The sequence below is a fragment of the Atractosteus spatula genome, chromosome 12 (assembly GCF_055471065.1).
Source record: "Atractosteus spatula isolate fAtrSpa1 chromosome 12, fAtrSpa1.hap1, whole genome shotgun sequence".
NCBI classification, from domain to species: domain Eukaryota; kingdom Metazoa; phylum Chordata; class Actinopteri; order Semionotiformes; family Lepisosteidae; genus Atractosteus; species Atractosteus spatula.
The window spans coordinates 31,480,424-31,500,475 of record NC_142717.1 but is presented as its reverse complement, the minus strand read 5'-3'; the positions used below and the strand labels follow the sequence as shown (position 1 = coordinate 31,500,475).

The 20,052-nt window shown below is 40.9% G+C and overlaps 2 protein-coding genes across 4 annotated transcripts; one reads left to right on the top strand and one right to left on the bottom strand.

Annotated features, from left to right (window-relative positions):
• The first annotated feature begins 1,235 nt into the window (after positions 1 to 1,235).
• On the top strand, positions 1,236 to 4,297 carry LOC148822912 (cation channel sperm-associated auxiliary subunit theta-like). The gene is made up of 5 exons (XM_088928705.1): positions 1,236 to 1,350; positions 1,439 to 1,539; positions 2,697 to 2,889; positions 3,469 to 3,554; positions 4,157 to 4,297. Exons 1-5 carry the CDS (start codon positions 1,236 to 1,238, stop codon positions 4,295 to 4,297), a joined length of 636 nt encoding a protein of 211 aa, XP_088784831.1.
• Positions 4,298 to 4,734: 437 nt separating this feature from the next.
• Positions 4,735 to 19,985, bottom strand: LOC148822911 (uncharacterized). 3 transcript variants are annotated; one of them, XM_088929659.1, is made up of 14 exons: positions 19,881 to 19,985; positions 19,427 to 19,490; positions 18,071 to 18,139; positions 15,094 to 15,118; positions 12,524 to 12,610; positions 12,044 to 12,183; positions 10,825 to 10,941; positions 10,599 to 10,659; positions 9,248 to 10,268; positions 8,750 to 8,807; positions 7,782 to 7,865; positions 7,052 to 7,153; positions 6,764 to 6,836; positions 4,735 to 6,233 (listed from the first exon to the last, which is right to left on the bottom strand). In XM_088929659.1, exons 2-14 carry the CDS (start codon positions 19,481 to 19,483, stop codon positions 5,896 to 5,898), a joined length of 2,232 nt encoding a protein of 743 aa, XP_088785785.1. In that variant the 5' UTR covers positions 19,484 to 19,490; positions 19,881 to 19,985; the 3' UTR covers positions 4,735 to 5,895. The 3 variants fall into 3 exon arrangements, with proteins under 3 accessions (XP_088785785.1, XP_088785786.1, XP_088785787.1); XM_088929660.1 differs by lacking the exon at positions 19,881 to 19,985 and adding an exon at positions 17,500 to 17,576; XM_088929661.1 differs by lacking the exons at positions 15,094 to 15,118; positions 19,427 to 19,490; positions 19,881 to 19,985.
• Between the last annotated feature and the right edge of the window lie 67 nt (positions 19,986 to 20,052).

Here is a 20,052-nt window from a genome sequence, read left to right as displayed (position 1 = left end):
TCTTCCCGTTTGCTCAGCGGGTCAGTCGTGACAGAGTGCATGTTTTCTAACATAAGACCTTTTTTTAATGAATGTTCTTGTTTAGTAAGTATCCCCAAGGATGTACAAATGCAAATAGAGACATTACCCTCATAGTATGTTCGTCTTGTTTAATGCCTGGAGGTGACCAATGAGTCTGACAAAAAAAAATCTGTGATTGTAATTTTGACAAATTTATAAATACTTAAGGTATCTAATACATATTTCTGTATTAAATGTTTATATTAGTTACTGGTATTTTTACTGTTGGAGAGGCACAAAACCTGTGCTAGCATTGAGGTGGTGTATTTTTTGAATTTCTATGAACGCTTTTTAAATGCAAAAGCTTTAAAGAACAGCCTTTCCCAACATGTAAGCAATGGATCTAGTATTGTTACTATATACCACAATATATTGTACAATAGTTCCAGTATTGCTACATAGAAGTCCCCTACCATCACTCCTTAGGGTAACTCCCTCTCCTACTTTCTTACTCAAATGAGGGCCTGCTGAGGTGACTTCACACATACAATAGACCTCAACCTCTACAGCATGTAAAAGAGGAGACCCCTATCTCCTTGACCCTCTTCCCCCACCTGTTCGTATATGGTGCTGTGATCCTTTTTAAGGTTTCAAGACTGGGCTGTTTGGCACTGCATCTCAGAGAATGATGGACTCCCAGCTCTGCCCTCCATTGTGACACAGGGTGTGTTTGCTTTAATGGAACCCTGCAGATTTCAAGAGCAAGTCTTGGTTACTATGACAATCTGACATGTTACTTGGAACATGGTTACTATGACAATCTGAACATTGGAATTCTGTTTACAAGGTTTGGAAGCAGGGAGAAAACAGGTGTTTCTTCTCTGAATGGCAAATTGGTTTGTAAAGAATATTTTATGAACACTAAAAGAATCCAACTCTTCAGAGTATCTTGAATTTAAATTGTTTCTTTTTTGTTCACAATATTCTGCATAATTCACTTTGCTCCGGGTTCCTATAATATTTGATGACAATTATAGATGCAGAGCCATCAGTGATGTAAAATCAAGGAAGAGGTTAGGACTTCAATCGAATTGAATTGCAAGTATTCTACTCTTTTTGTATTTAACAGTAATGTGTACTGTTATATATGATTGCTATATGAGGTAATGTTGTGGCTCTGCCTTGTGTGTAGTAACAATCCAACTTCCAGTATTTATCCTATTTTAGATGCCACTATGCCAACAGGCATTTTCAGCACGTGGGATTACAAGATCTTCAAAGCGGAGCAAGCTCTCAATAGCAAGCTGAAAAAGAACTCCTATCACCCTTTCGTTCTGAAGAGGCACAACGGTAAGAGTGGTCTCTGCTCCCTTTTCTTTCCCTCGGCGCCCTTTCAGTTTTCTGCTCATTTCCTCCGTGTCTTGGCCTCTGCCGGCAGTGCTGGTGATGGAGTACCTGCACGAGGACCTGTGGAAGGGCGTGCTGCTGCTGGTCGCCTCTGTTGTCGGCAACGCGCTCTACCTCAGCCGAGACGTCAAGGTGAGGATCCTTACGAAGGCCACTCCTGCGCGGTGACCTGGCACGTACTAGAAGGGCTTCTGTGGAGTGGTTAATGCTGGTGAAAGGTTTTAGCTAGACATGTGAAGCCCATAGTGTCGGACCACTTCAGGCTTGAATGAGGACGTCTGTATAAGAGGGGGACAAACGCCATTGCACAACACGAAAACTCGTGCACGGGTGTGGTTGTAAAAGAACACAGCGATATTGGAAGCTTGAGGCTTGTAGGGACCCGCGACAGGGATGGCCACTTTCACTTTTGGAGCTTTTTCAAGCTGCCAATCAATCTAGAATTCTTTTCTTTTAGCAATCCTTAACATTGTGCATCGCTCTGTGCTGATATCTTGTTATATGTGGAAAGTGTCTGTCCTTCATCCCATCTGCTGACTATTTTTACTGATGTCCATGCTCTATCGGGGTGTAAAGTTAATGGGTTCACGTCTTCATTACTGCTATTCAACTGCACTGGAGACAGCTGGACTCGCTGCACAAACACTGGAATTAAAAATTACTCCTCTTTAACTGCCCCTGTGGTAAGCAAATTTAACAGTATTCACTAGATGAAAGCTTGTAGAGAATTGGGAAAACCTTTATAAATATGAGGCATGGTTCCCTCATTTCTATCCAAACACCCTAATGAAGAGTGAGAGAAATGTGTTGGATTTCAGTGCTAAAATGAAGAGGTATGCTTCCTCCTTTTATTTTTTTGTGCACGTCAAAAGTGTCTTGATGTGGTCAAGTGTTAAAAACATGTTTCTCTTCTTCTCCAACTATTGTACTCAAGCATATGCTTTGGTATTGATTTTCAGCAGCAGGGAATGATCTGGCTGGCTGGTCTGACCAGCTGGAGTCCTCTGCCCCCCTCCTCCGGTGCCACTGGGTTATTCACATGCCTGGATCCATGGTGCTGGGGAAGGGGAGGAGGACTGCATTTCTGATCCAATCCTTACTGTATGGTACTTTAAGAGCAGCTGTCTGATGTGATTTCAGTCCCTTGGTTGAATGTTGCTTTGGTCTTGCTTTGTTACTTGGAAATTTTAAAATAAAAATCACAAAGATGGAAAAAAAACTATGCTTTGGGATATTAAAATCCCTCCACTGTATAGCTCAAGAGTTACATGGGAAAATGTCTGTTGCAGGACTTTCACCAGTACGCCGGCTACCTGGTGTTCTGCCTGTGCCTGGCACTGTGGCTCATTGCCTCCAGCTCCTTCCGGAGGAAGCTGGTGGTCGACCACACTGCGGGCGTTTACAGGTTCTACATCCACGGGCACCTGCGGCACCAGGGCCCTCTGCACCAGATCTACATCCGCATGAGGGCGCAGAAAAGCGGTCAGCACCCCGGCTGTGGACACGGCTCAGTCCACTTCAAACCCTTCCAGACTGCGAGACGACAAGATGGGTCGGATGAAGGAATGTAGTTCATGTAATGAAGAGCTCAAGTGTGAAGGACAGCGAGCCAGTCTGTGGACTGATCTTAAAGACCCAGTCTCATGCATCAGTGAATTTATCTACATGAATCCAACTCACACAAAACATGACTTCTGCCAACTTTTATAACAGCCAGCAATGAAGGGATATGCAGGGTGGGGATGGGGCATACCCTCAAATGTCTGTCTCCTCTAAACAAATTAACCCTCCCCCATCTTAACAAGGTGACAGTGGTCTACGTGTCTGTGAAGTCTGCCTCTTCCAGCACACTGGTACTTTGTGTCATTTTTTTCTAGTTTTAAACAATGCCACAATCTCAATCTGTTCCTTGCTCCAGATACATAGTAGCCAGCATGTCCTGTGCCCATCCAGTACAGAACCTGCAAAGGCAAAGACCGAAGATGTACTCGGAAATGGATTTATACTGTACATACATCAGCCAACACGTCTACACAAACGTGACTGTTTTCTCATTTCAAGGCCAAGGTCGTCTCCTGTACAAGCTCATCCTGCACGGCTATAAAATAGAAGAACAACAGCTGAGTGGATTTTGTGAAAAGTATGAGGTAATTGTCAATGTTCAAAACAGTGCTGCTTTTCTGTACATTTAAGAATATTTAAATAAGGTAACAGAATATTTTACTTCCTACTGCCTATGTTGCTTTACAAAATAGCAGTGAATCATAGTCTTTAAATAGCCAGAACATCCATGTGCTTCCCTGCTGTGTGCTTTATGCTTTCTGGGATACTCTCCAGCTCCCCTGTGACTCTGAATTAGAAGAAGCGGTCAGAAAATGGATGGATGGTTCAGTATCCTTTTACAGTCTCATATCATTTGGAAAAGAAACCTCTGATTTTAAGGGGTTTCAAATGAATTATGTTCCGTTTCACCATCATAATGCTGGGTTAGAAGTATAGCTGCTGCATTTATGCATTTGCCCAGTCACATGCACCTGAAATTTGGAAAGGCAGACATAATTGGACCTAGTTTGATAATTAGCTCAGAATGCAAATGAGAAATTTGAGTACTGATAGCTCAATAGATCAGTGCTATATTCACAGCCGGGCCTGGTTGAGCAGTCCACCAGGTCTCAGAAGTAAACAAGCTAGAAGCCCACTTGGACAATAGTGTCCTTATGGGAACTGGTCTTCTTCTTGGTCTTCTCAGGTGTTGGAGATACTAGGGAGAAGAATGGCCTCAAAGCTCAATATCAACTACTTTGACTACCAGGACGTTTCAACACGGCATCTTGTCAACCAGTGGCCCAAGCGTCACACCATCGCGGAGGAGGAGGCAGCGCCAGTGTAGAGAGCAAGTAACAACTGCAATTTAGGGCTGTCCATGGAACAATTCTTCTACAATTTCTGCTCATTTTTAAGCACAGGAATCCATCTAACTGAACTCAGTTTTCTCAACATTTTAAAAAACAATTTAAAACACTTATCACTGAATTTATAAATAAAAGCAGATGACAAAATAGCAGTAAACTGGGCATAGAAAGACTTCTCAAAAGCAAAGTGATTTTAAACCTAAAAAACGCAAAACAGAAACTAATGGAATGTAGCATTTACAACCCAAAAAACTCACAAAACTATGGCACAAGTCATTAGCTTAACTTAATCATTGCACTGGAGTTCACAAACTCTAACGTAAGAAAACATAAAAATACAAAATTACAAAGTAAAAAGCACATGAATGTATGATGAGGGCCACTCAAGAAGAAATATATCAGAAAACAGTTTTGGTCAGTTTTTTTTTTACTTTTGGACATTGATTTCTTGTAAAAGATAAAAAAATGACTTCCAAACACTTTTTTTAACTTTCGTTTTTGGAACTCTTCGGACATGTTTCCTTCTATAATGATGAATTTAATCACAGACCAGTGTTGCAATTTAATAAGAAAAATGATCATTCGAAGAGCTTGCAATTCACTGATGCAGTGTGATGCAAATGTCCCAAGACATCTTTTACCTCCTTCACCCCTTCCATTAAATGGTAGAGTATTAGGTAGCTGCGTCAGCATGCATAGGCTGCAAATGAACAAGTAAAGGTTTATTCCATACCAAAAAGAAAAATGTTTCGGCTGTGGAGCCGTCTTAATTGTGTGTGAAGGCTCCACACCCAAAACACGATGTCTCTTTTCTTTTCAACATGGAATAAACCTTTACTTGTTCCTTTGCATTCTAAGGTATGTTCTGGTTATTGAGACCCTTGTTCATTCAGCTAATTTGAAAAATAAAAAAAAGATTTAAAAAACAACTACAAGGGTGAGGTTTGTAAATATATATATTTACAGCCCTATTTTAGCTGTGCCATTATGACAAGAGGTGTGTATACAATTTATACTAGCACAAACTCATGGTGTTACAAAATCTGAAACTGCAGAAATATAATTGAAAGGAGCTTTTAATACACTTTAAACTGCAGGTCACAGGCTGGGTGATGTCACTAGCCCACTGTGAGCAGGCTCCTCCGACTGGTGCCACACAATCGGCTCAGACTTCGGATTATTCAGCCAAGGATTTCTCAGTCCACAGAGAAATGACTTTCCAGGCAACGGCAGGCTCACAGCGGCCCTAGTTAGTGGAGCACCTTCTCTCCCATCAGCTCATGAAATAAGGGGTGACTCAGCAGGCTGGAGCGGATGGACGAGTCTGTACGTCCCATGTGGGGACAGAGATCAGTGCTGAAGCTGAGATATACACACACTTGGCAATTCCAAACTGAAAAAAAATCTGACAAAAAACACATTTCAGGGATTAACAGAATACCTCACTTTACCACAGGGGACTGAGAAACCCTTAGATTCAAAAGACCTGATTGCAAAAGCACTAACCTAAAGCTTCTAATTTCTTCACGTCACTTGGACAACACAGACAGCTCACAGTTTCTCTTGAAAGGGTGGTTTAAATTTTAGTTCCTCGTGAAACGAGCTCTAAAAGCGTCGATGTAATTTTCTCTAAAGACGACTGCTTCCCTTGGGGCATTTCACCAGGCCTTCGGCCCTCCGCCCAGGAGCCTCGTGCCCCTCTGAGGGACTCGCCAGTGTGCGCAGGGCGTGGTGGGTAAAATGTCCTCTCAGCGGGCGGCCTTCTTCCGAGGTGCTGCGGGTCCTTCTGCGCGTACCGCGGTCTCTCTGGGTACGACCACCGGTCAGAAGATTTGCGCTCCGCCGAAACAGACCGACGGTACAATGGCACGCCGGACCCACGTGGTGCTTCTACGGGCTCAAAGTCCGCATGGCCTGCAGGAGGAGTGAGAAAACGGACTTCTGAGCTCTGGCTCCCAAAGGCATGTGCACACCGGCCCCTGTCCCCATAGGAGACGCTAAGATCTGCCGAGACTGATCTTCCCAGCATGCCCCTCTGACTGGCTTCGGCACAGTCTGGTCATCTGCCTTTTGTCTACCTTCTGTCCTCAGAAAGAGGCTGCAAGCATTTGTTTGTAACTACAAACAGTTCAAGAACTTGAACTCCTTCTTAAACATCCTGAACATTTGAATGAAGTGAAGTTACGTTTCCAGTTTGCTCAGTTATCTCTCTACCCCAGTAATAAGAAGTCATTACTGTTGTGCACATGGCTCTTATAAGAAAAGCACCATAAGAAAATCTTTTCTGAAGGTGTTGTATTGAACTGCAAGGCATATTACATTTTCCTCAGGTTTTGAGCACTTAAAATGACAGGGGGTAAGATCAAATCACAGTTAGTGCCTATGGTCGCTTTAAAACCTCTGTCCCGTCTTTGCTGTCCTGAGCAGGAAGGAAAGCTCTTTACCTCCATATCGGTTGCGTTCATGTACACCTGTGTCCATACTCATGTGGTTGTAATCTTTCGAAATCACCGGGGACTTCAACAACAAACAAAAGAAAAATAAACAAATTACAAATGTACAAATCTCCTATTTGCGCTGAGATTCGATTTCAACCCCATTCCTCACACATACTGAATGGGTGGATGAAGTGGAATTACATTTCAAGTTTAAGTCCTTAAAAACATTATGACACAAATTGCTTTAACTGCTTTAATTGCTTGAAATTATTTTAATTAGTCAGTGCAACTTACTGTCACTCCTGTAGCCTTATTTGCTTGAAATTCCTTCAGAAGATCACAGACTTTATCTTTGAAAAAAGTGGCATCTTCAATACTTTCTATTTCAATGCTTTTCTGAAAGGATAAAAATTCTTAGGTCAACTTCAAGACACAACCTTACAAGCAAATGTTTTAAGGGAATGTATGGAGTCTGATCTTTTTTAGAAGGCTTTTCCGTTTATCAAGATTGTCATTTAAGTAGCTCAGTTTTACTAAATAATATTCAGTGTCCGAGAGTTATGACATACACTGTACCTTACAGCGAGGAACTGGGGACAGTGCGGTAGTGTGAAAGCTCAATTCAATAGCATCTCTTGAAGACAAATGTCTCCCTGATAAACTGGACCTTTTCCAGTAAATGAGACATACAGTTAAAAAATACTGTAAAAACAAAATATTTTACTGCCGATTGTGTTTTTCAACTGTTTTTCTGAAGCACATTCACCTTATCTAACTCTAGGAGAGCTGTCCTTCCCTGTATGTTTCCAAAAACACTGAATGTAAAAAGGTACCAGCTCATTTGATGTCAGATAAAAATGCAACAAATGTCCAAACAACCAGGATTATGACTTCTGCCATTACTCTCACAGCAGGAAACATTTGACATTTTCTGTTTAATAAGCAAGTAGATATACTCAGTCTGTCACTGTAGAAAGGCAAATTAGGTCTGTTGGGAAATCTGCTTGTACTAAATTATACTTACCAGGGCCTCCAAAACATCTCCTTTAACTGCATTAGGATTTAATGTAGTTTGATTTTGATTTTCGTGGTAACTTGCTAACGTTCCCTGGGTAAAAAAAGAAATTACATCAAATAAAGTAATAGACAAAGTGGTCTATTATTCTGAAAACAGTCTTTTGTTCCAAAACTGCTGGCTCACCAACTTTTCAAAGCAAAGCTCTTTGCTGTATTCAGTGAAATATTTGCTAAAGCTGCCCATGAAATGGAATATTTGGAAACGTAGACCTACAGTAGCACCACTGCTGTAGAAATCTCATTAATGCTGGTCCATACATCATCTTGCTGACCATTTTTCCCTATTATAGATCTGAACACACTACTATCTTATTTTTGTATCAGCAATTCTTTTTTTTATATTACAACATCCCATTTTTTGATCATCTTGGCCTATAAGCTAAGATATCTGAAACACAGAGAAGAGGCAGAGGGTGTAGGCTCTCTTCTTGAAGTACCTACTGGTTAACCAATCACTGCAGGTCCTGGAGGTTCTTAAACTGCCTCAAGCATTGATTGGAAGAGGCCTGTATTTCTCACTGACAGCACAGTGAGCTCACAGGTGCCCCCCAGACTTCAGGGGTTTGCGAATACATAGTAAGCAGAGGATATCCTGGCCATTTTAAGCTCACACAACTCTGGTGGTGCTTGGCCACATAACAAGCCCTGGTCACAGGCTAAAGGAATAGCTCAATCTCCCAATTAGCACCGCCTGAACCTCAGGGCTCTATGAACACATTTACTGCATAAGTTATCCTGGAGCCCCTGAGCAAAGACACCTTAACCTCTACAATCTACTGCAGGTCTATTGCATTGAACAGGCCATATAAAACTGTCTCACCTTGTAGTGTGTGAAGCATTATACATTGCATAACCAGGGTTTCAGAAAGGCTACGCAGTGTTGAGTTTCTTAACATAACGAAATATGATAAATACCTGCTTGTGTGCCAGGGGATCCAGTCTTGGCCTTTTATGGGAAAACTCTTCCATGTTCCTACAGAGATAACAATAGAATTTACTAAGTAGAAACAAGGAAGTTAACACTGCAATCTGTAAACATGTGAGAAAAAGCAACATCTGCATGCAAAGGGTTTTCTTCTAAGCAGCAACAACAAACTTGCCCCTGTTCTTCCAGGAACACAAATCCACTTATAATTTAGCCCAGGTGCCAGCAGTGACTGACAGCACATGACTCTCGGAGGGGGTTCTCAAATTGATGTTTTTTCTCCCCCATCAATCATTATTGAATCTGCACATTTACTTTTATTCTTTTTAAATGAAAAACAATTCAGTGACAAAAATATGGATTCTGAAAGCAGTGCACCCCTGATAAGCATATTAAAATCTGCCTGAAGAGTTTCAGCATGTTTTAAACTGTCAGAATGGAATGTGTTAAACTCTGAACGTGCCACAATCTACACTTCACCTGCGTACCTTTCACTTTTAACCAGGAAGCCCCCAGTGGCTGAATCACCACGGAAACTGCCTCTGTGACCATCTTCAGGGATGACTTCTCTGTACGCTCCGCTATCTGCTCTCATTTCATGGGTACCTGGCTTCTCCGAAAGGTAGCGTTTAAAGACTTCAGGCAGCCCATTAAAATTGTCCCGTTCCATAACTCGCCTAGCAGAAGTACTTTCAGGAATTCTTCTTCTTTCCGGGCTGTATTCAGGAGGTCTTCTTGAGCGTCCTTCGGGAGTGTGCCTTCGTTCCAAGTGATCTTCGCGAGCACGTCCACCCAATTGGCTCCTTTCTGCACCGAACTCTGGGGCTGCTGGGAAATCATCCCGATGTCTTTTACCCAGGGCAGCTCTGCTATAGGCTGGACTTCGACCATGTTCAGCATAATCACTGTTCAGTTCCACCTTGTCCAACCTTCTTGAAGTCTCGCTGTCAAAATACTTCTTGCCACCCTCATCAGGATACCTCCTGTAGTGATGGTCTTCAGGATACACTGGGGCAGAATCCCTAGAATATCTCCTATCCAAATCTCCAGAATGCCTCCTGTCAAAATCATTCTCAGGATACCGTTTCTCTGCATTTCCTTGGAAACCCCTACCAAGTTCTTCATGGCCATACGGTCCATGTCTGTCTTTGTCATGATATGGACCTCTGCGGTCATCTTCACGGTATGGTCTTCTGAGGTGTTCACCATGATAAGCTTCTAGATGGTCATCCTCATAGGGTATTTCACCAATATCCTCATGGTATCTTCTCTGGTTATACTCGCGTCTGTCAAGGTCTTTTGCGCCATATGGACCACCACGTTCATCCATACGTGACAGTGAACCGATGTCTTCCTTCCAATCCTCTCTTCTGCGCATGTCTTCAGGAGAGAACCTACCCCAGTCAGGTCTGTATTGCCTATCGGGATCCGCATCACAAGATGCTCCATCACGGTCACTCCCACGAGGCAGTCTACTTTGGTCTTCCTTACCTACAAGACTCTGAAGAGCTACAGATTGACAAGAAAATTAAATATTTAGGGTCTAAAGCTGTTCTGTGCAGTTCATAACAGTTTAACATCATGTATTACAACACTTGCAGCACAAAATATCATGTCTTAACATTTACACTTTCAGTGCTAATTTTCTTTAGGATAATGATAATTCCTCATAAAATGATAATGTTAATTCCTCATGGACATAGTTATTCAAACTGTACTTAGTATAAAAATACAAATATATTTTCAGCAAAAGATCAGTGAGCTATAGAAGCTACAGTATACCACCGAGTGCCCAAAGACCTTGATAATTAAGGGGAAAGACACAAAAAATAAACATACTTTTTTTGAAAAAGCTAGGTTTCTCTTTTTGTTGTGTTTCCAATATTTTCTTCTTTGACCGCTACACAATGGGAAAAGAAGCGAGAAAGAAATGACATTGAGAATGTTACTTGACATTTAAGATAAACCATAAAATGATGAGAAATTTAAAGAAAGACTCCTGTCACTTGTGCTTGTTGACATGGTTAACAAGAGGTACAGGCCTGTAAAATGAAGAGGCGCGTACCTCAATCACCCCCTGACCATCCTGGAGTACCACAATCTCCGCTTTCGCTTTGAGGATTTTCCCCAGCTGGGCAGTATTGTTGGCATCCCATGTTACCAAGTCAGGACGATTGGTCTCCTGGAAAATCACACAGCTGTCACTGGAAGTCACACTTTCATTTGGCAACAGCTACAAATTAAACTTCAGAAAATAACTTCCAGCATAACTGTACCACATCAAAGGTTAACTCTCAAACACAAGGCTGGAATACTGCAAGGTAGTGTATGCACACGGATTCAAGCACGCTTCCACAAGGGAATGAGTGGTTCAAGCAGTGGAGTGGAGTAACAATCAGTGGAGTACTGATTTGTAGAAATTATTCAGGTTCTAGTACAACGATCAGAAGGTAAAGTCAAAACCATACTGGACTGCAAACACTCCAAAAGCAGCAAGACATTACAAAGGGCTTGGGCAGAGATAAATAAAATGCAATATAGCCCATACTAGAAATTGAACACCAAAAGCAGTTTCAAAGGCCTTTAGGCATGTTTCTTTCTGCTTATCTTTAAGCAGTGTTTGTGAGGACTGCAAGTAAACAAAGGAGAAACTAGTTTGGAGATCAGATCTGTCCATCCTGTTCAGTTGCCCCCTGTCCTAGTCCAGAACTGTCCTATCCATCCTGTCCAGTCACATCCTGTCCACCCAGTCCAGCTGCCCCCCTGTGCTAGTACACTGCTATTCACTCTGTCTGTCCTGTCCAGTCGCGCCCTGCCTGGATGCTAAGACCTTTAAAATAAGAGGCTTTCTGAAAGAGGGAAGGATGGAGGCTCCTCAGAGCTGGATCATTGAAAGTCTCAGTAAACCAACTGGATGTCTTGACCACCACTCACTAGGATGGTGGCTCAGTGAACTTAAAAAGAAATGTAATTGTCAAGAACATTCAATACACGAATAACACTGCTGGATAGTGAAGATGCCAGTACTTGCATTGGAAACCCCAACGTCAAAGACCTGAAATTAGGAGCAACATGCCTTTTCTCAGGTATGAAAGCTACAACAGAAGATTATACTTCTCTTCACACTACGGTTTTCTTAGCACATTATTACACAGGCCTTTAAGCTAACGAGGCTGAAGATTTATTCCGCTAGACAGGAGCGCTATTTCACAGCGGTAACACTTCCACAGGTATAGCGAGGTGTGGAACGTTTTCAACCACCGAAGAAGTAAAAGGTTTCTTACCAAGTATCTCTGTCTGTGTTTCCGACTAACCAGGTGCAAAGTAAGACCTGGCAGCTCTTCCTCGAAGAAGCACAGCCTGCACAAATACCTCAGGGGATCACCAGGCTGCTTGGGGTCAACCTCAACAACATGGTGTAAACCTAGAGGGGTACAGCAGCACTTGTACTACCCAAAACACCAAAACATTATCTTTTTCTACACACTTTCCAAAGAATTATTCATTTCAAGGTTGCCAGCAGTTCTGGTTAAGGAGGGCACTTTGTGTTGGATCCTGTAAAAATTCTTACAAAGCAAAACCCACATCTTCATATTATACTGCGTGTTTCATCTGTTTTTAAGTATAATAATTTGACCAAGAAGTCTTCAATAAAATTGGCCATGAAAAGACAGTACTGAAGTAACCCAAGCTCACTTTATACAGGTATTTCATTTTCATATTAAAGTCTGCTTTGTAAATAATAAAAAAAACAATATTTTTACCAATTATAGGCTCATCTAGGTGGAGATAATCAAGGTATTCCATCAAGTCATTCCATTTTCGCACAGCATATGGTCTTCGGATCTTGCCTGTGAAATTTGTCCACAGGGATAAGAGGACTGAAATAATTCTGCAGTTTTATCAAGAACAAATTGATGTGTAAAAGGCTATATAAAAAGCTAATATGAAAGTACATCAGATCTGAACAATATTATTTTAAAAATTAATTTAACAAAGTACCAACAATCACAACTTATAACTGCTGACATATCCTCCTGCAGAAGTTTGATGCTCAGCTTTGATTCAGTCACACAGCCCCTGCTTTAATTTGTTAGGCTTGTGAAACCTGTTGTTAAACTACCCACAGCATGGATTTACTGGGAATAAAGGGAAATCCAATCTAAACAAAACAAAGACTAGGACTTAGGTGAAGAAAACATTTTTCCATCTGCATAGCAATAGGCAACTCAGAATATAGTGTAGCAACATGTAGGATTTAAAAATTTATTTGTTAAAGACATTATACTGTATGTACAGCATTGTATGTAACAGTTATTTTGCTGTTATTTGAATTATTTCCGCATAATTTGATCTTTTTTAAAACAACGTTAGCCATTAAGCCAGAATAAACTGTGTGGTGTGGAAGGGCCTGAATTTTGCTTTTTCATCACTTCCTCTGGAAAGATTTCTCCTTTAAAATATTTAACACCATCAGGTATCTCTTGGACCAAACCTATTAAAATGTTATTTACCAGAAAGAAAAATGCTTCCAAGAACCAAACACAAAACTAAATGATACTAATCTGTTAGATAATAGTCTTACATTAATGGATGCATTACAACGTGGTTTACCATAAAACAGAAGACAGTTTGTTAAACAGAATTAAAACTAGAGTTATGCAAGTGAGTCTAGGATTTAGAAGGACTGACTGACATCAGTATCTAATAGGGAGGTCATTCCACAGTCCTGGAGCAGTCTCATTGAACCATGTTCAAAGCCTTGTTTCTATAACTGAAACAGGGTCGCAGAGCGAAGATATTAAGAGATGTGTAGGGAAATAACACATCACCGATGTAATCAGGAGCCAAACTGTTTGAGAACTTAAAGGTGAGCAGCAGTATTTTGTAATTTTATTTTACAGTCCACAGGAGCCGGTGCAAGGTAGATAAAACCCAAAAAATATATAACTTGGGATCAAATTTCCAAACTCGCTCAAAAGATGTGGTTTTCCTATTTTTGACCTGAATCCACATAAAGACGTGACAAAGGATATAACAATAGGTAAGCAGATGAAACCTCAGTCCTAGGGCAGCCATGCCACAAAGCAGAGTTTTGATGGACTTTTGAACAGGACACATATCTGGCTAGCAGTACACAGTTCTTTAATATTCCATGGTATTGGGTGCTTAGCTTTCCAAAGTTAAAATGCTGAGCATTATAAAAGAAAAGGATTATAAAAGGAAAAAAGTGGACAGGCAGTTTTGCAAGTACTCCAGGTGTTCCAAACCAAGAATTGTCACAGAACCACCTGTAAACCACAGCAAGACATGGAGGCCTGTCTGTTACGGTCTATGACAGAATGTAGGTGGAAGGTGTGGCCTGTGAAAGAATTATATCAAGATGAACCAAGGGGGGTGATTCTCCTCTTGTCCTTGTCTGCGCCCATGGAGATCTGTCCACAGAGGGAAGTAAGGGTCCCGTTTTCCATCCCCAGTGGACAACACAACATGGACTAGCAAATCCCAGGACAAGTTCCCTTCTGAGAGGAGTCGGATGTCCTGGCTGGAGATCCCAGAATACCTCATCCCAGGGCTGCCTGGTGCAAAGAAACAGTCTGCACTCCCACAGGCCAAGACCGCAGAGCTTGTTCACATGATGCTTATTGTAAGAGGAGGCACCGCAGACAGTTCACTGCACATTTTGTCAGTAGTACCCAGGACTCCAAAATCAACAAGCCTCCTCATGAGCAGCTCTCCAAACACTTATTTGAAGATGAATATTGTCATTAACGGAAACTCTCTCACTTCCATTTAAAATGTTTTCTTTAATAGGATCCTCCAACTTTGGACTGTCAAAAGTTCATTTGGAAACAGTCCAGGAACTGAATCTTTTACAACACTGAGCTTTCACTGCAAGGCTGCAAGTTTAACACTCAGAAATGCTCTTGATATTTTGATGCACACTTCCCAGTTCATAAGATCCACTGGGAGAGGTTCTGAAGTCCCTTTAGAGTGACTCTGCCTTCTACCAGCAAAAACGTCAAGAGCGAAGTCTTTAAAAAAATGAAATGTATAAACAGGGCAACCCTGAGCACAGCTGGGACCAATACATAGTTTTGGTTGGCAGCAAATGTTGAGATTTTTCTACATCAGCAGAATAACTTAATAAAACACACTGTTGCGCAACTGTGAAGTGTCAGGTGGTCCTCTTGCATTCCGCAGTTTACTGGAAAGGAAACTACATTTAATCACCAGAAAAGGTAATTTTGGTTAGATGAATAGATATAGGAAAAAATCAGAACATAGGAGTAAATAATATGAGAAGCTAAGATGATAAAAAAGCTCTACTTACCACAAGCTACAAGGGCATCTTCTTTCTGTGTCGTGCAATCCAGGAAAACAAGTACAGCCAGTCAGTACATACAGAAACAGATTGGCACAATAGATGAATGAAAGTCACAGAACCCACTGCTCTCAACAGAAAGCTGTGCATTACATTTAGGAGGTGCACTAGTGGATGTGGGATTGCTTTATGCTTTATTAATAATATTAATACCTAGATCAAGAAATACGCTGCTTTGGGATGTCCATGAAAATCATTCCGAACGGACTTTTCAACATCACGCCTGTTTTGTATATCTATGATCTGTCCATAGATCCTCCTTTTATCGACTCGGATGCCCAAATTAATCCCATTCTTACTTTGCTGAAAAGATTTGCAATCCCAGGCATTTTCATACTTAATAGACTGAGGACAAAGCTTTGACAAAGAATATTGTGCACAAAAACATGACATTTATCTCCAAGGAGTAATGAACTTCATAGCACCAGCAGTGAATGGTGTGACAGGGCTTGAACTCACACCACATTGTCTATTAAGAAAAGGGTTAGACTTCTGAAATACACACTGGTGCTCTCAATAAATCTTCCACTTCACTTCTTAAAACTGAAACTTCATGGTTGAGTTAGAGAGCTCCAAAAAATGAGCAAAGACAAACGGGAAAGGTGAATTCACAAAACATAGAGGCTTTCCGAAAAAAAATCTCAATGCACAAAAACCATTCCTCTTATCATTCCTAGATTTTTTCAGAGTGGGATAAAAATGCAGATCCCGCTGAAGTCATTTTTATCATCTTTTAAAGTCATGGAAATGTGTCCAGCAAACTTGTGGCCCTGAGATCAAATTAAAAGAAAATCTTTCTTATCCAAAATGAGCAAACCCAAGAACGAGTTGCCTGCCAGATCTTGAAAAGCCACCAAGAAGTTATAAGAAACTGCAAAGCAACATTCCTTAGCCAAACAGTCTGTATTTCTCTATGGTGAGAGATGTTAAAGAAAGAACTGTGAAGTGTTTAGAAACAGGCTGGACCTTCCAGACAGAAGGAAAGAGAAATGCCAGAAATGTGAAACATTCAAGGCGTCAGCCAGTACTGCTCTTCAACGAAAACGATTTTTGAAGGATGCGTACAGCCTTGTCTCTTCAAGGACTCACGATAAACATTTGCAGAGTGCGCCTTATTTCCAAAATGTTCCTAAAGAATGTAATATTGAGTCAGAACCTATTTCCAGACATGCACAGTGACTAAATGATTAGCAAAAAAGGTGTCTCTGGTCAGCTTAACATTAAGAGGAACCTGTGGAATCACAGTCGTCGCCCCCTAAGGAAACCTGTGGGAGTGTAAAAGGAATTATATTTGAGAACCAACTTCAAAGTTAAGTGTCACAGATTCCCAGGGGATTCCACAGTAACACAATCAGAAGACACCTGTTTAGAACGCAAGCTGGGCTTTACAGTCCAATGCTCGATAGGAGAATGAATTTCACATGATGGGACTCAAACCCAAAAATTGGATATAAATTCCATCAGTGATTTGAAGTGGAAGTCTGAACCCTAAAGGGGACTGGTTCAGATGTGGGCACTCATTAGAAAATCCAGAATTTCCCAAGCAAAAGGACTGGTCCAAGGATTACGTAAATTAATGTTTTTGGAGCACTTCATCTCTCTTATGCACGGGCTGCGGCAGCAGGCTGCAATGAATTTTGAGACGTAAATAGCAGAGGTCTAATTTTTACCCAAAAAACTTGGACTTCCATCTAAGATGATATACAATCGTCAGAAAATTCCATCTCGGCGAATGATACGACAGCATCGACATCATGTGACCAAAAAGAAATAACCATACCAGCGGTAAAGAAAGATGGACCCCAGCCAAGACAGGCAGCGCATTTCTTCAGCAATGAATTATGATGTGGAAAGTACTCAAAAAATGCTTAAGAACAAAAGGACAGAGAACCTTCCAACATAGGAAGATTGAGAAAAAACTCAAGAAAGTCCCATTTCTTCACAAGGTGATTTTTTCTGGGTGGGCACAATGCTTGCTCAAGGAACAAGAGAGATTTCGTTGGCTTCAACTCATAATCATTTGACCTGCAAGCTTTTGAAGGTGCTGGTCAAGGATGTCAAGAAACCTGGGATATTTAATGATGAAGTAGAGTCGGGACCTCGGCTTTAGTCTCATCGGAAGGATATATGACAAAAACAGTCCAGATCTAAATGAGAATGGCCAATGCAGGAGATTCCAGCTCAAGCAGAAACTTTTTTTTAACCACTCGAGGATATTTATGACTGAGAGTTAAAAATCTGCTGGAAGACCAAGATACAAACTATCCTTTTGTCTCTAGCTACGACAACTCGATCTCTGGAGATTCTCTTGAAGTCAAGACACACAAAATAACTAAAGTGTTCTCCTTTGCTCACATGAGAAACTGCTAGACTGCGCTGGTGCCCCAAATTCAGGCCAGTCTTCAAGCTGAGGTAACCCCATTCTCTTATTCCTGAATTACAATGTGTCAAGGGAGGAAAAAAGACAAGGGAGAAAAGTAATGAAGAAAGTATGAAGCATGGCTGTTGTAGATCTTTTGTTTTTATAACCGATCAAGAGATTTATTCATCAAAAAGTAAGATTCTGGTTGGAATTAATTTACCACACAATGAACCCTTATAATAAAGATGTGAGTTTATTAAGAGATTAAACTCAGTATAGTCTTGCAACTTTAAAAAAAGTCTAAAAAGGCAACAAAACATATTCTGGCGATACAACCAATTAAAAACCAGCCCAATTTCAAGAAGTCATGCAAGTATACATCCAGATATTTTGAGAACTGAGCATTTGAGAAAATGCAACAATGAGGGAAATCTTCACATATTTGTTAATTACAGATGTCACTTTTGAATTTAAAGATTAAAGCCCAAGCTACATAAAGTGGCGTTTAATAAAAACTGGCACTGGACCAGTGTTACACTCTCTCACCAGACCCATCGCCTTTACCTGTAAATGTTGAGGAGTGGTCAGATGTATCTTGTAATTGGTCTTACTCTGAATCTTGATGTCACAAATCTGAAAGCAATGCATACCACAACTTGATCAAATGCATTTGAAAGGTTATTGCTATGACTACAGCACTGGATAAAACTGTAAATTCAGTGCCCCTTGTTATAAGGCTCATATCTGTGTCCGCTGGCCGTTACAGAAACATGAGCTCTACTGAATGCATAATAAATTAGTCTATGTATTGTTTTTAGTACTAAAAGCATATGCATGGTGGTTTACATTTTTTAACAAAACAAACTTATAAAGCTAGAATCAAACCAGTGATGTGCCCCACCTTTAACATGTTTCAGGAGCTGTGCACTTTATTTGACTGAAATTTGTTTTCTCACACATTTTAAAGTAAAGAGCGCATCACCACTGTGCCTTTAATACAAATCGTCTCCCAAGGCTGACTGTGCCTGTATTCAACTGTTTGTGCAACACGTGGTTAGGATCAGGAAGCACTGACCCAGGGAAGTGTCTGTCACTATTTAACACTGCTTTTTCAGTTAACACTGTTTCAGTAAAACACCCAGCCGTAAACAATAAGTGCAAATGTAAGTCACTTTGGATAAAAGCGTTAGGGAAATAAGTTACTAAATATTTTTCTTTCTTTATGCTGAAATAATTCAGTGATGTTCTGCTGATATGTCAGCCATTTGGCATGAAGAGGTTTAGCTTTATGGATGCGGTTTTAGGAATAAAAGACATTAATGACAAGCATCATAACATAACATCACATCACTATATTAGCTTGCTCTCCATGAGACACACAGACAAGGAGAGAAGCTTGGGGTCAGAGCGCAGGGTCAGCCATTGTACAGCGCCCCTGGAGCAGTTGGGGTTAAGGGCCTTGCTCAGGGGCCCAACGGAGTAGGATTCCTCTGCTGGCTGCGGGATTTGAACCAGCAACCTTCCAGCCACAGGTGCATGCTGTGTCTCATGGAGAGCAAGCTGGGGTAAGCGAAAAGACAAATTCCTAATGCAAGAAACTGTATATGGCTTATAAAGTGATCTTAACTTACTGGTTGCATACAACACAATAAAGGTTAAAAACGAGAGGAAGCCATTCGAACCGTTTGCTCATCAGCAGTTCATTAATTTGTACTGTTTCGCCTGCTCTTACCTGAATGACCGCACAGTTGGCTACAAGCGATAACAGTTTGCTAGGCAAAACCAATGCAATAAGTAAGAGAAATAACCTTGAAATTAGCCAAACGGTCTCTATTTCACTAAGACGTCCAAGCGTTTCCCATTTATTGTAACTTAGTTTTGAAGGTCAATGAAATTTTTGGAAATACATTAAATACTCACCTTACACTCGATATAGTCAGATCGTTCTTCATAGTTGAATGATCTGGAGTAATCCATTCCAGATCTGCTGAGAAACGCCGTGGTTTTATAATCTCACCACTCAAATCGTAAACTCATAGATATCTTTATACGCTATTATTACTTATAACTTAAGAAACCCTTGCAGACGTTCTCAGGAAAATAAAACACAATAAGACATAATCCTATACTACATGATTGTCATAAGCAGTAAATGTCATGAATTAATTTACTTTTAAGTACCTGTTCCAGTGCGCGTTATCACTCCTTTATTTGCAGCACTGTCGCAATTCGTTTGTGTATTAACCTATTTTATGCAAAGCAACACAACAGCTTCATTCATTTTTTTGCACTGTATAAAATGTGATCCTGTACGAGTCAGAATCCTCGCACTCATTTACAGAAAATCAAACACTAATTGAAAACGTTTCCACACCTTATACGGGTTTTACGCTTGTTCACTTCACCGAAACGGGTAGTATTTCCAAAACGACTCAACGTTAAAACAACAAACCACAGCCTTCAGCGGAAGCGGGTCTCTGGGCTGGAAACGGAAACAGAGGCGGCATCCGTGTGTTTCCAAAAAGATGCTGTTACAGGAACTTTAA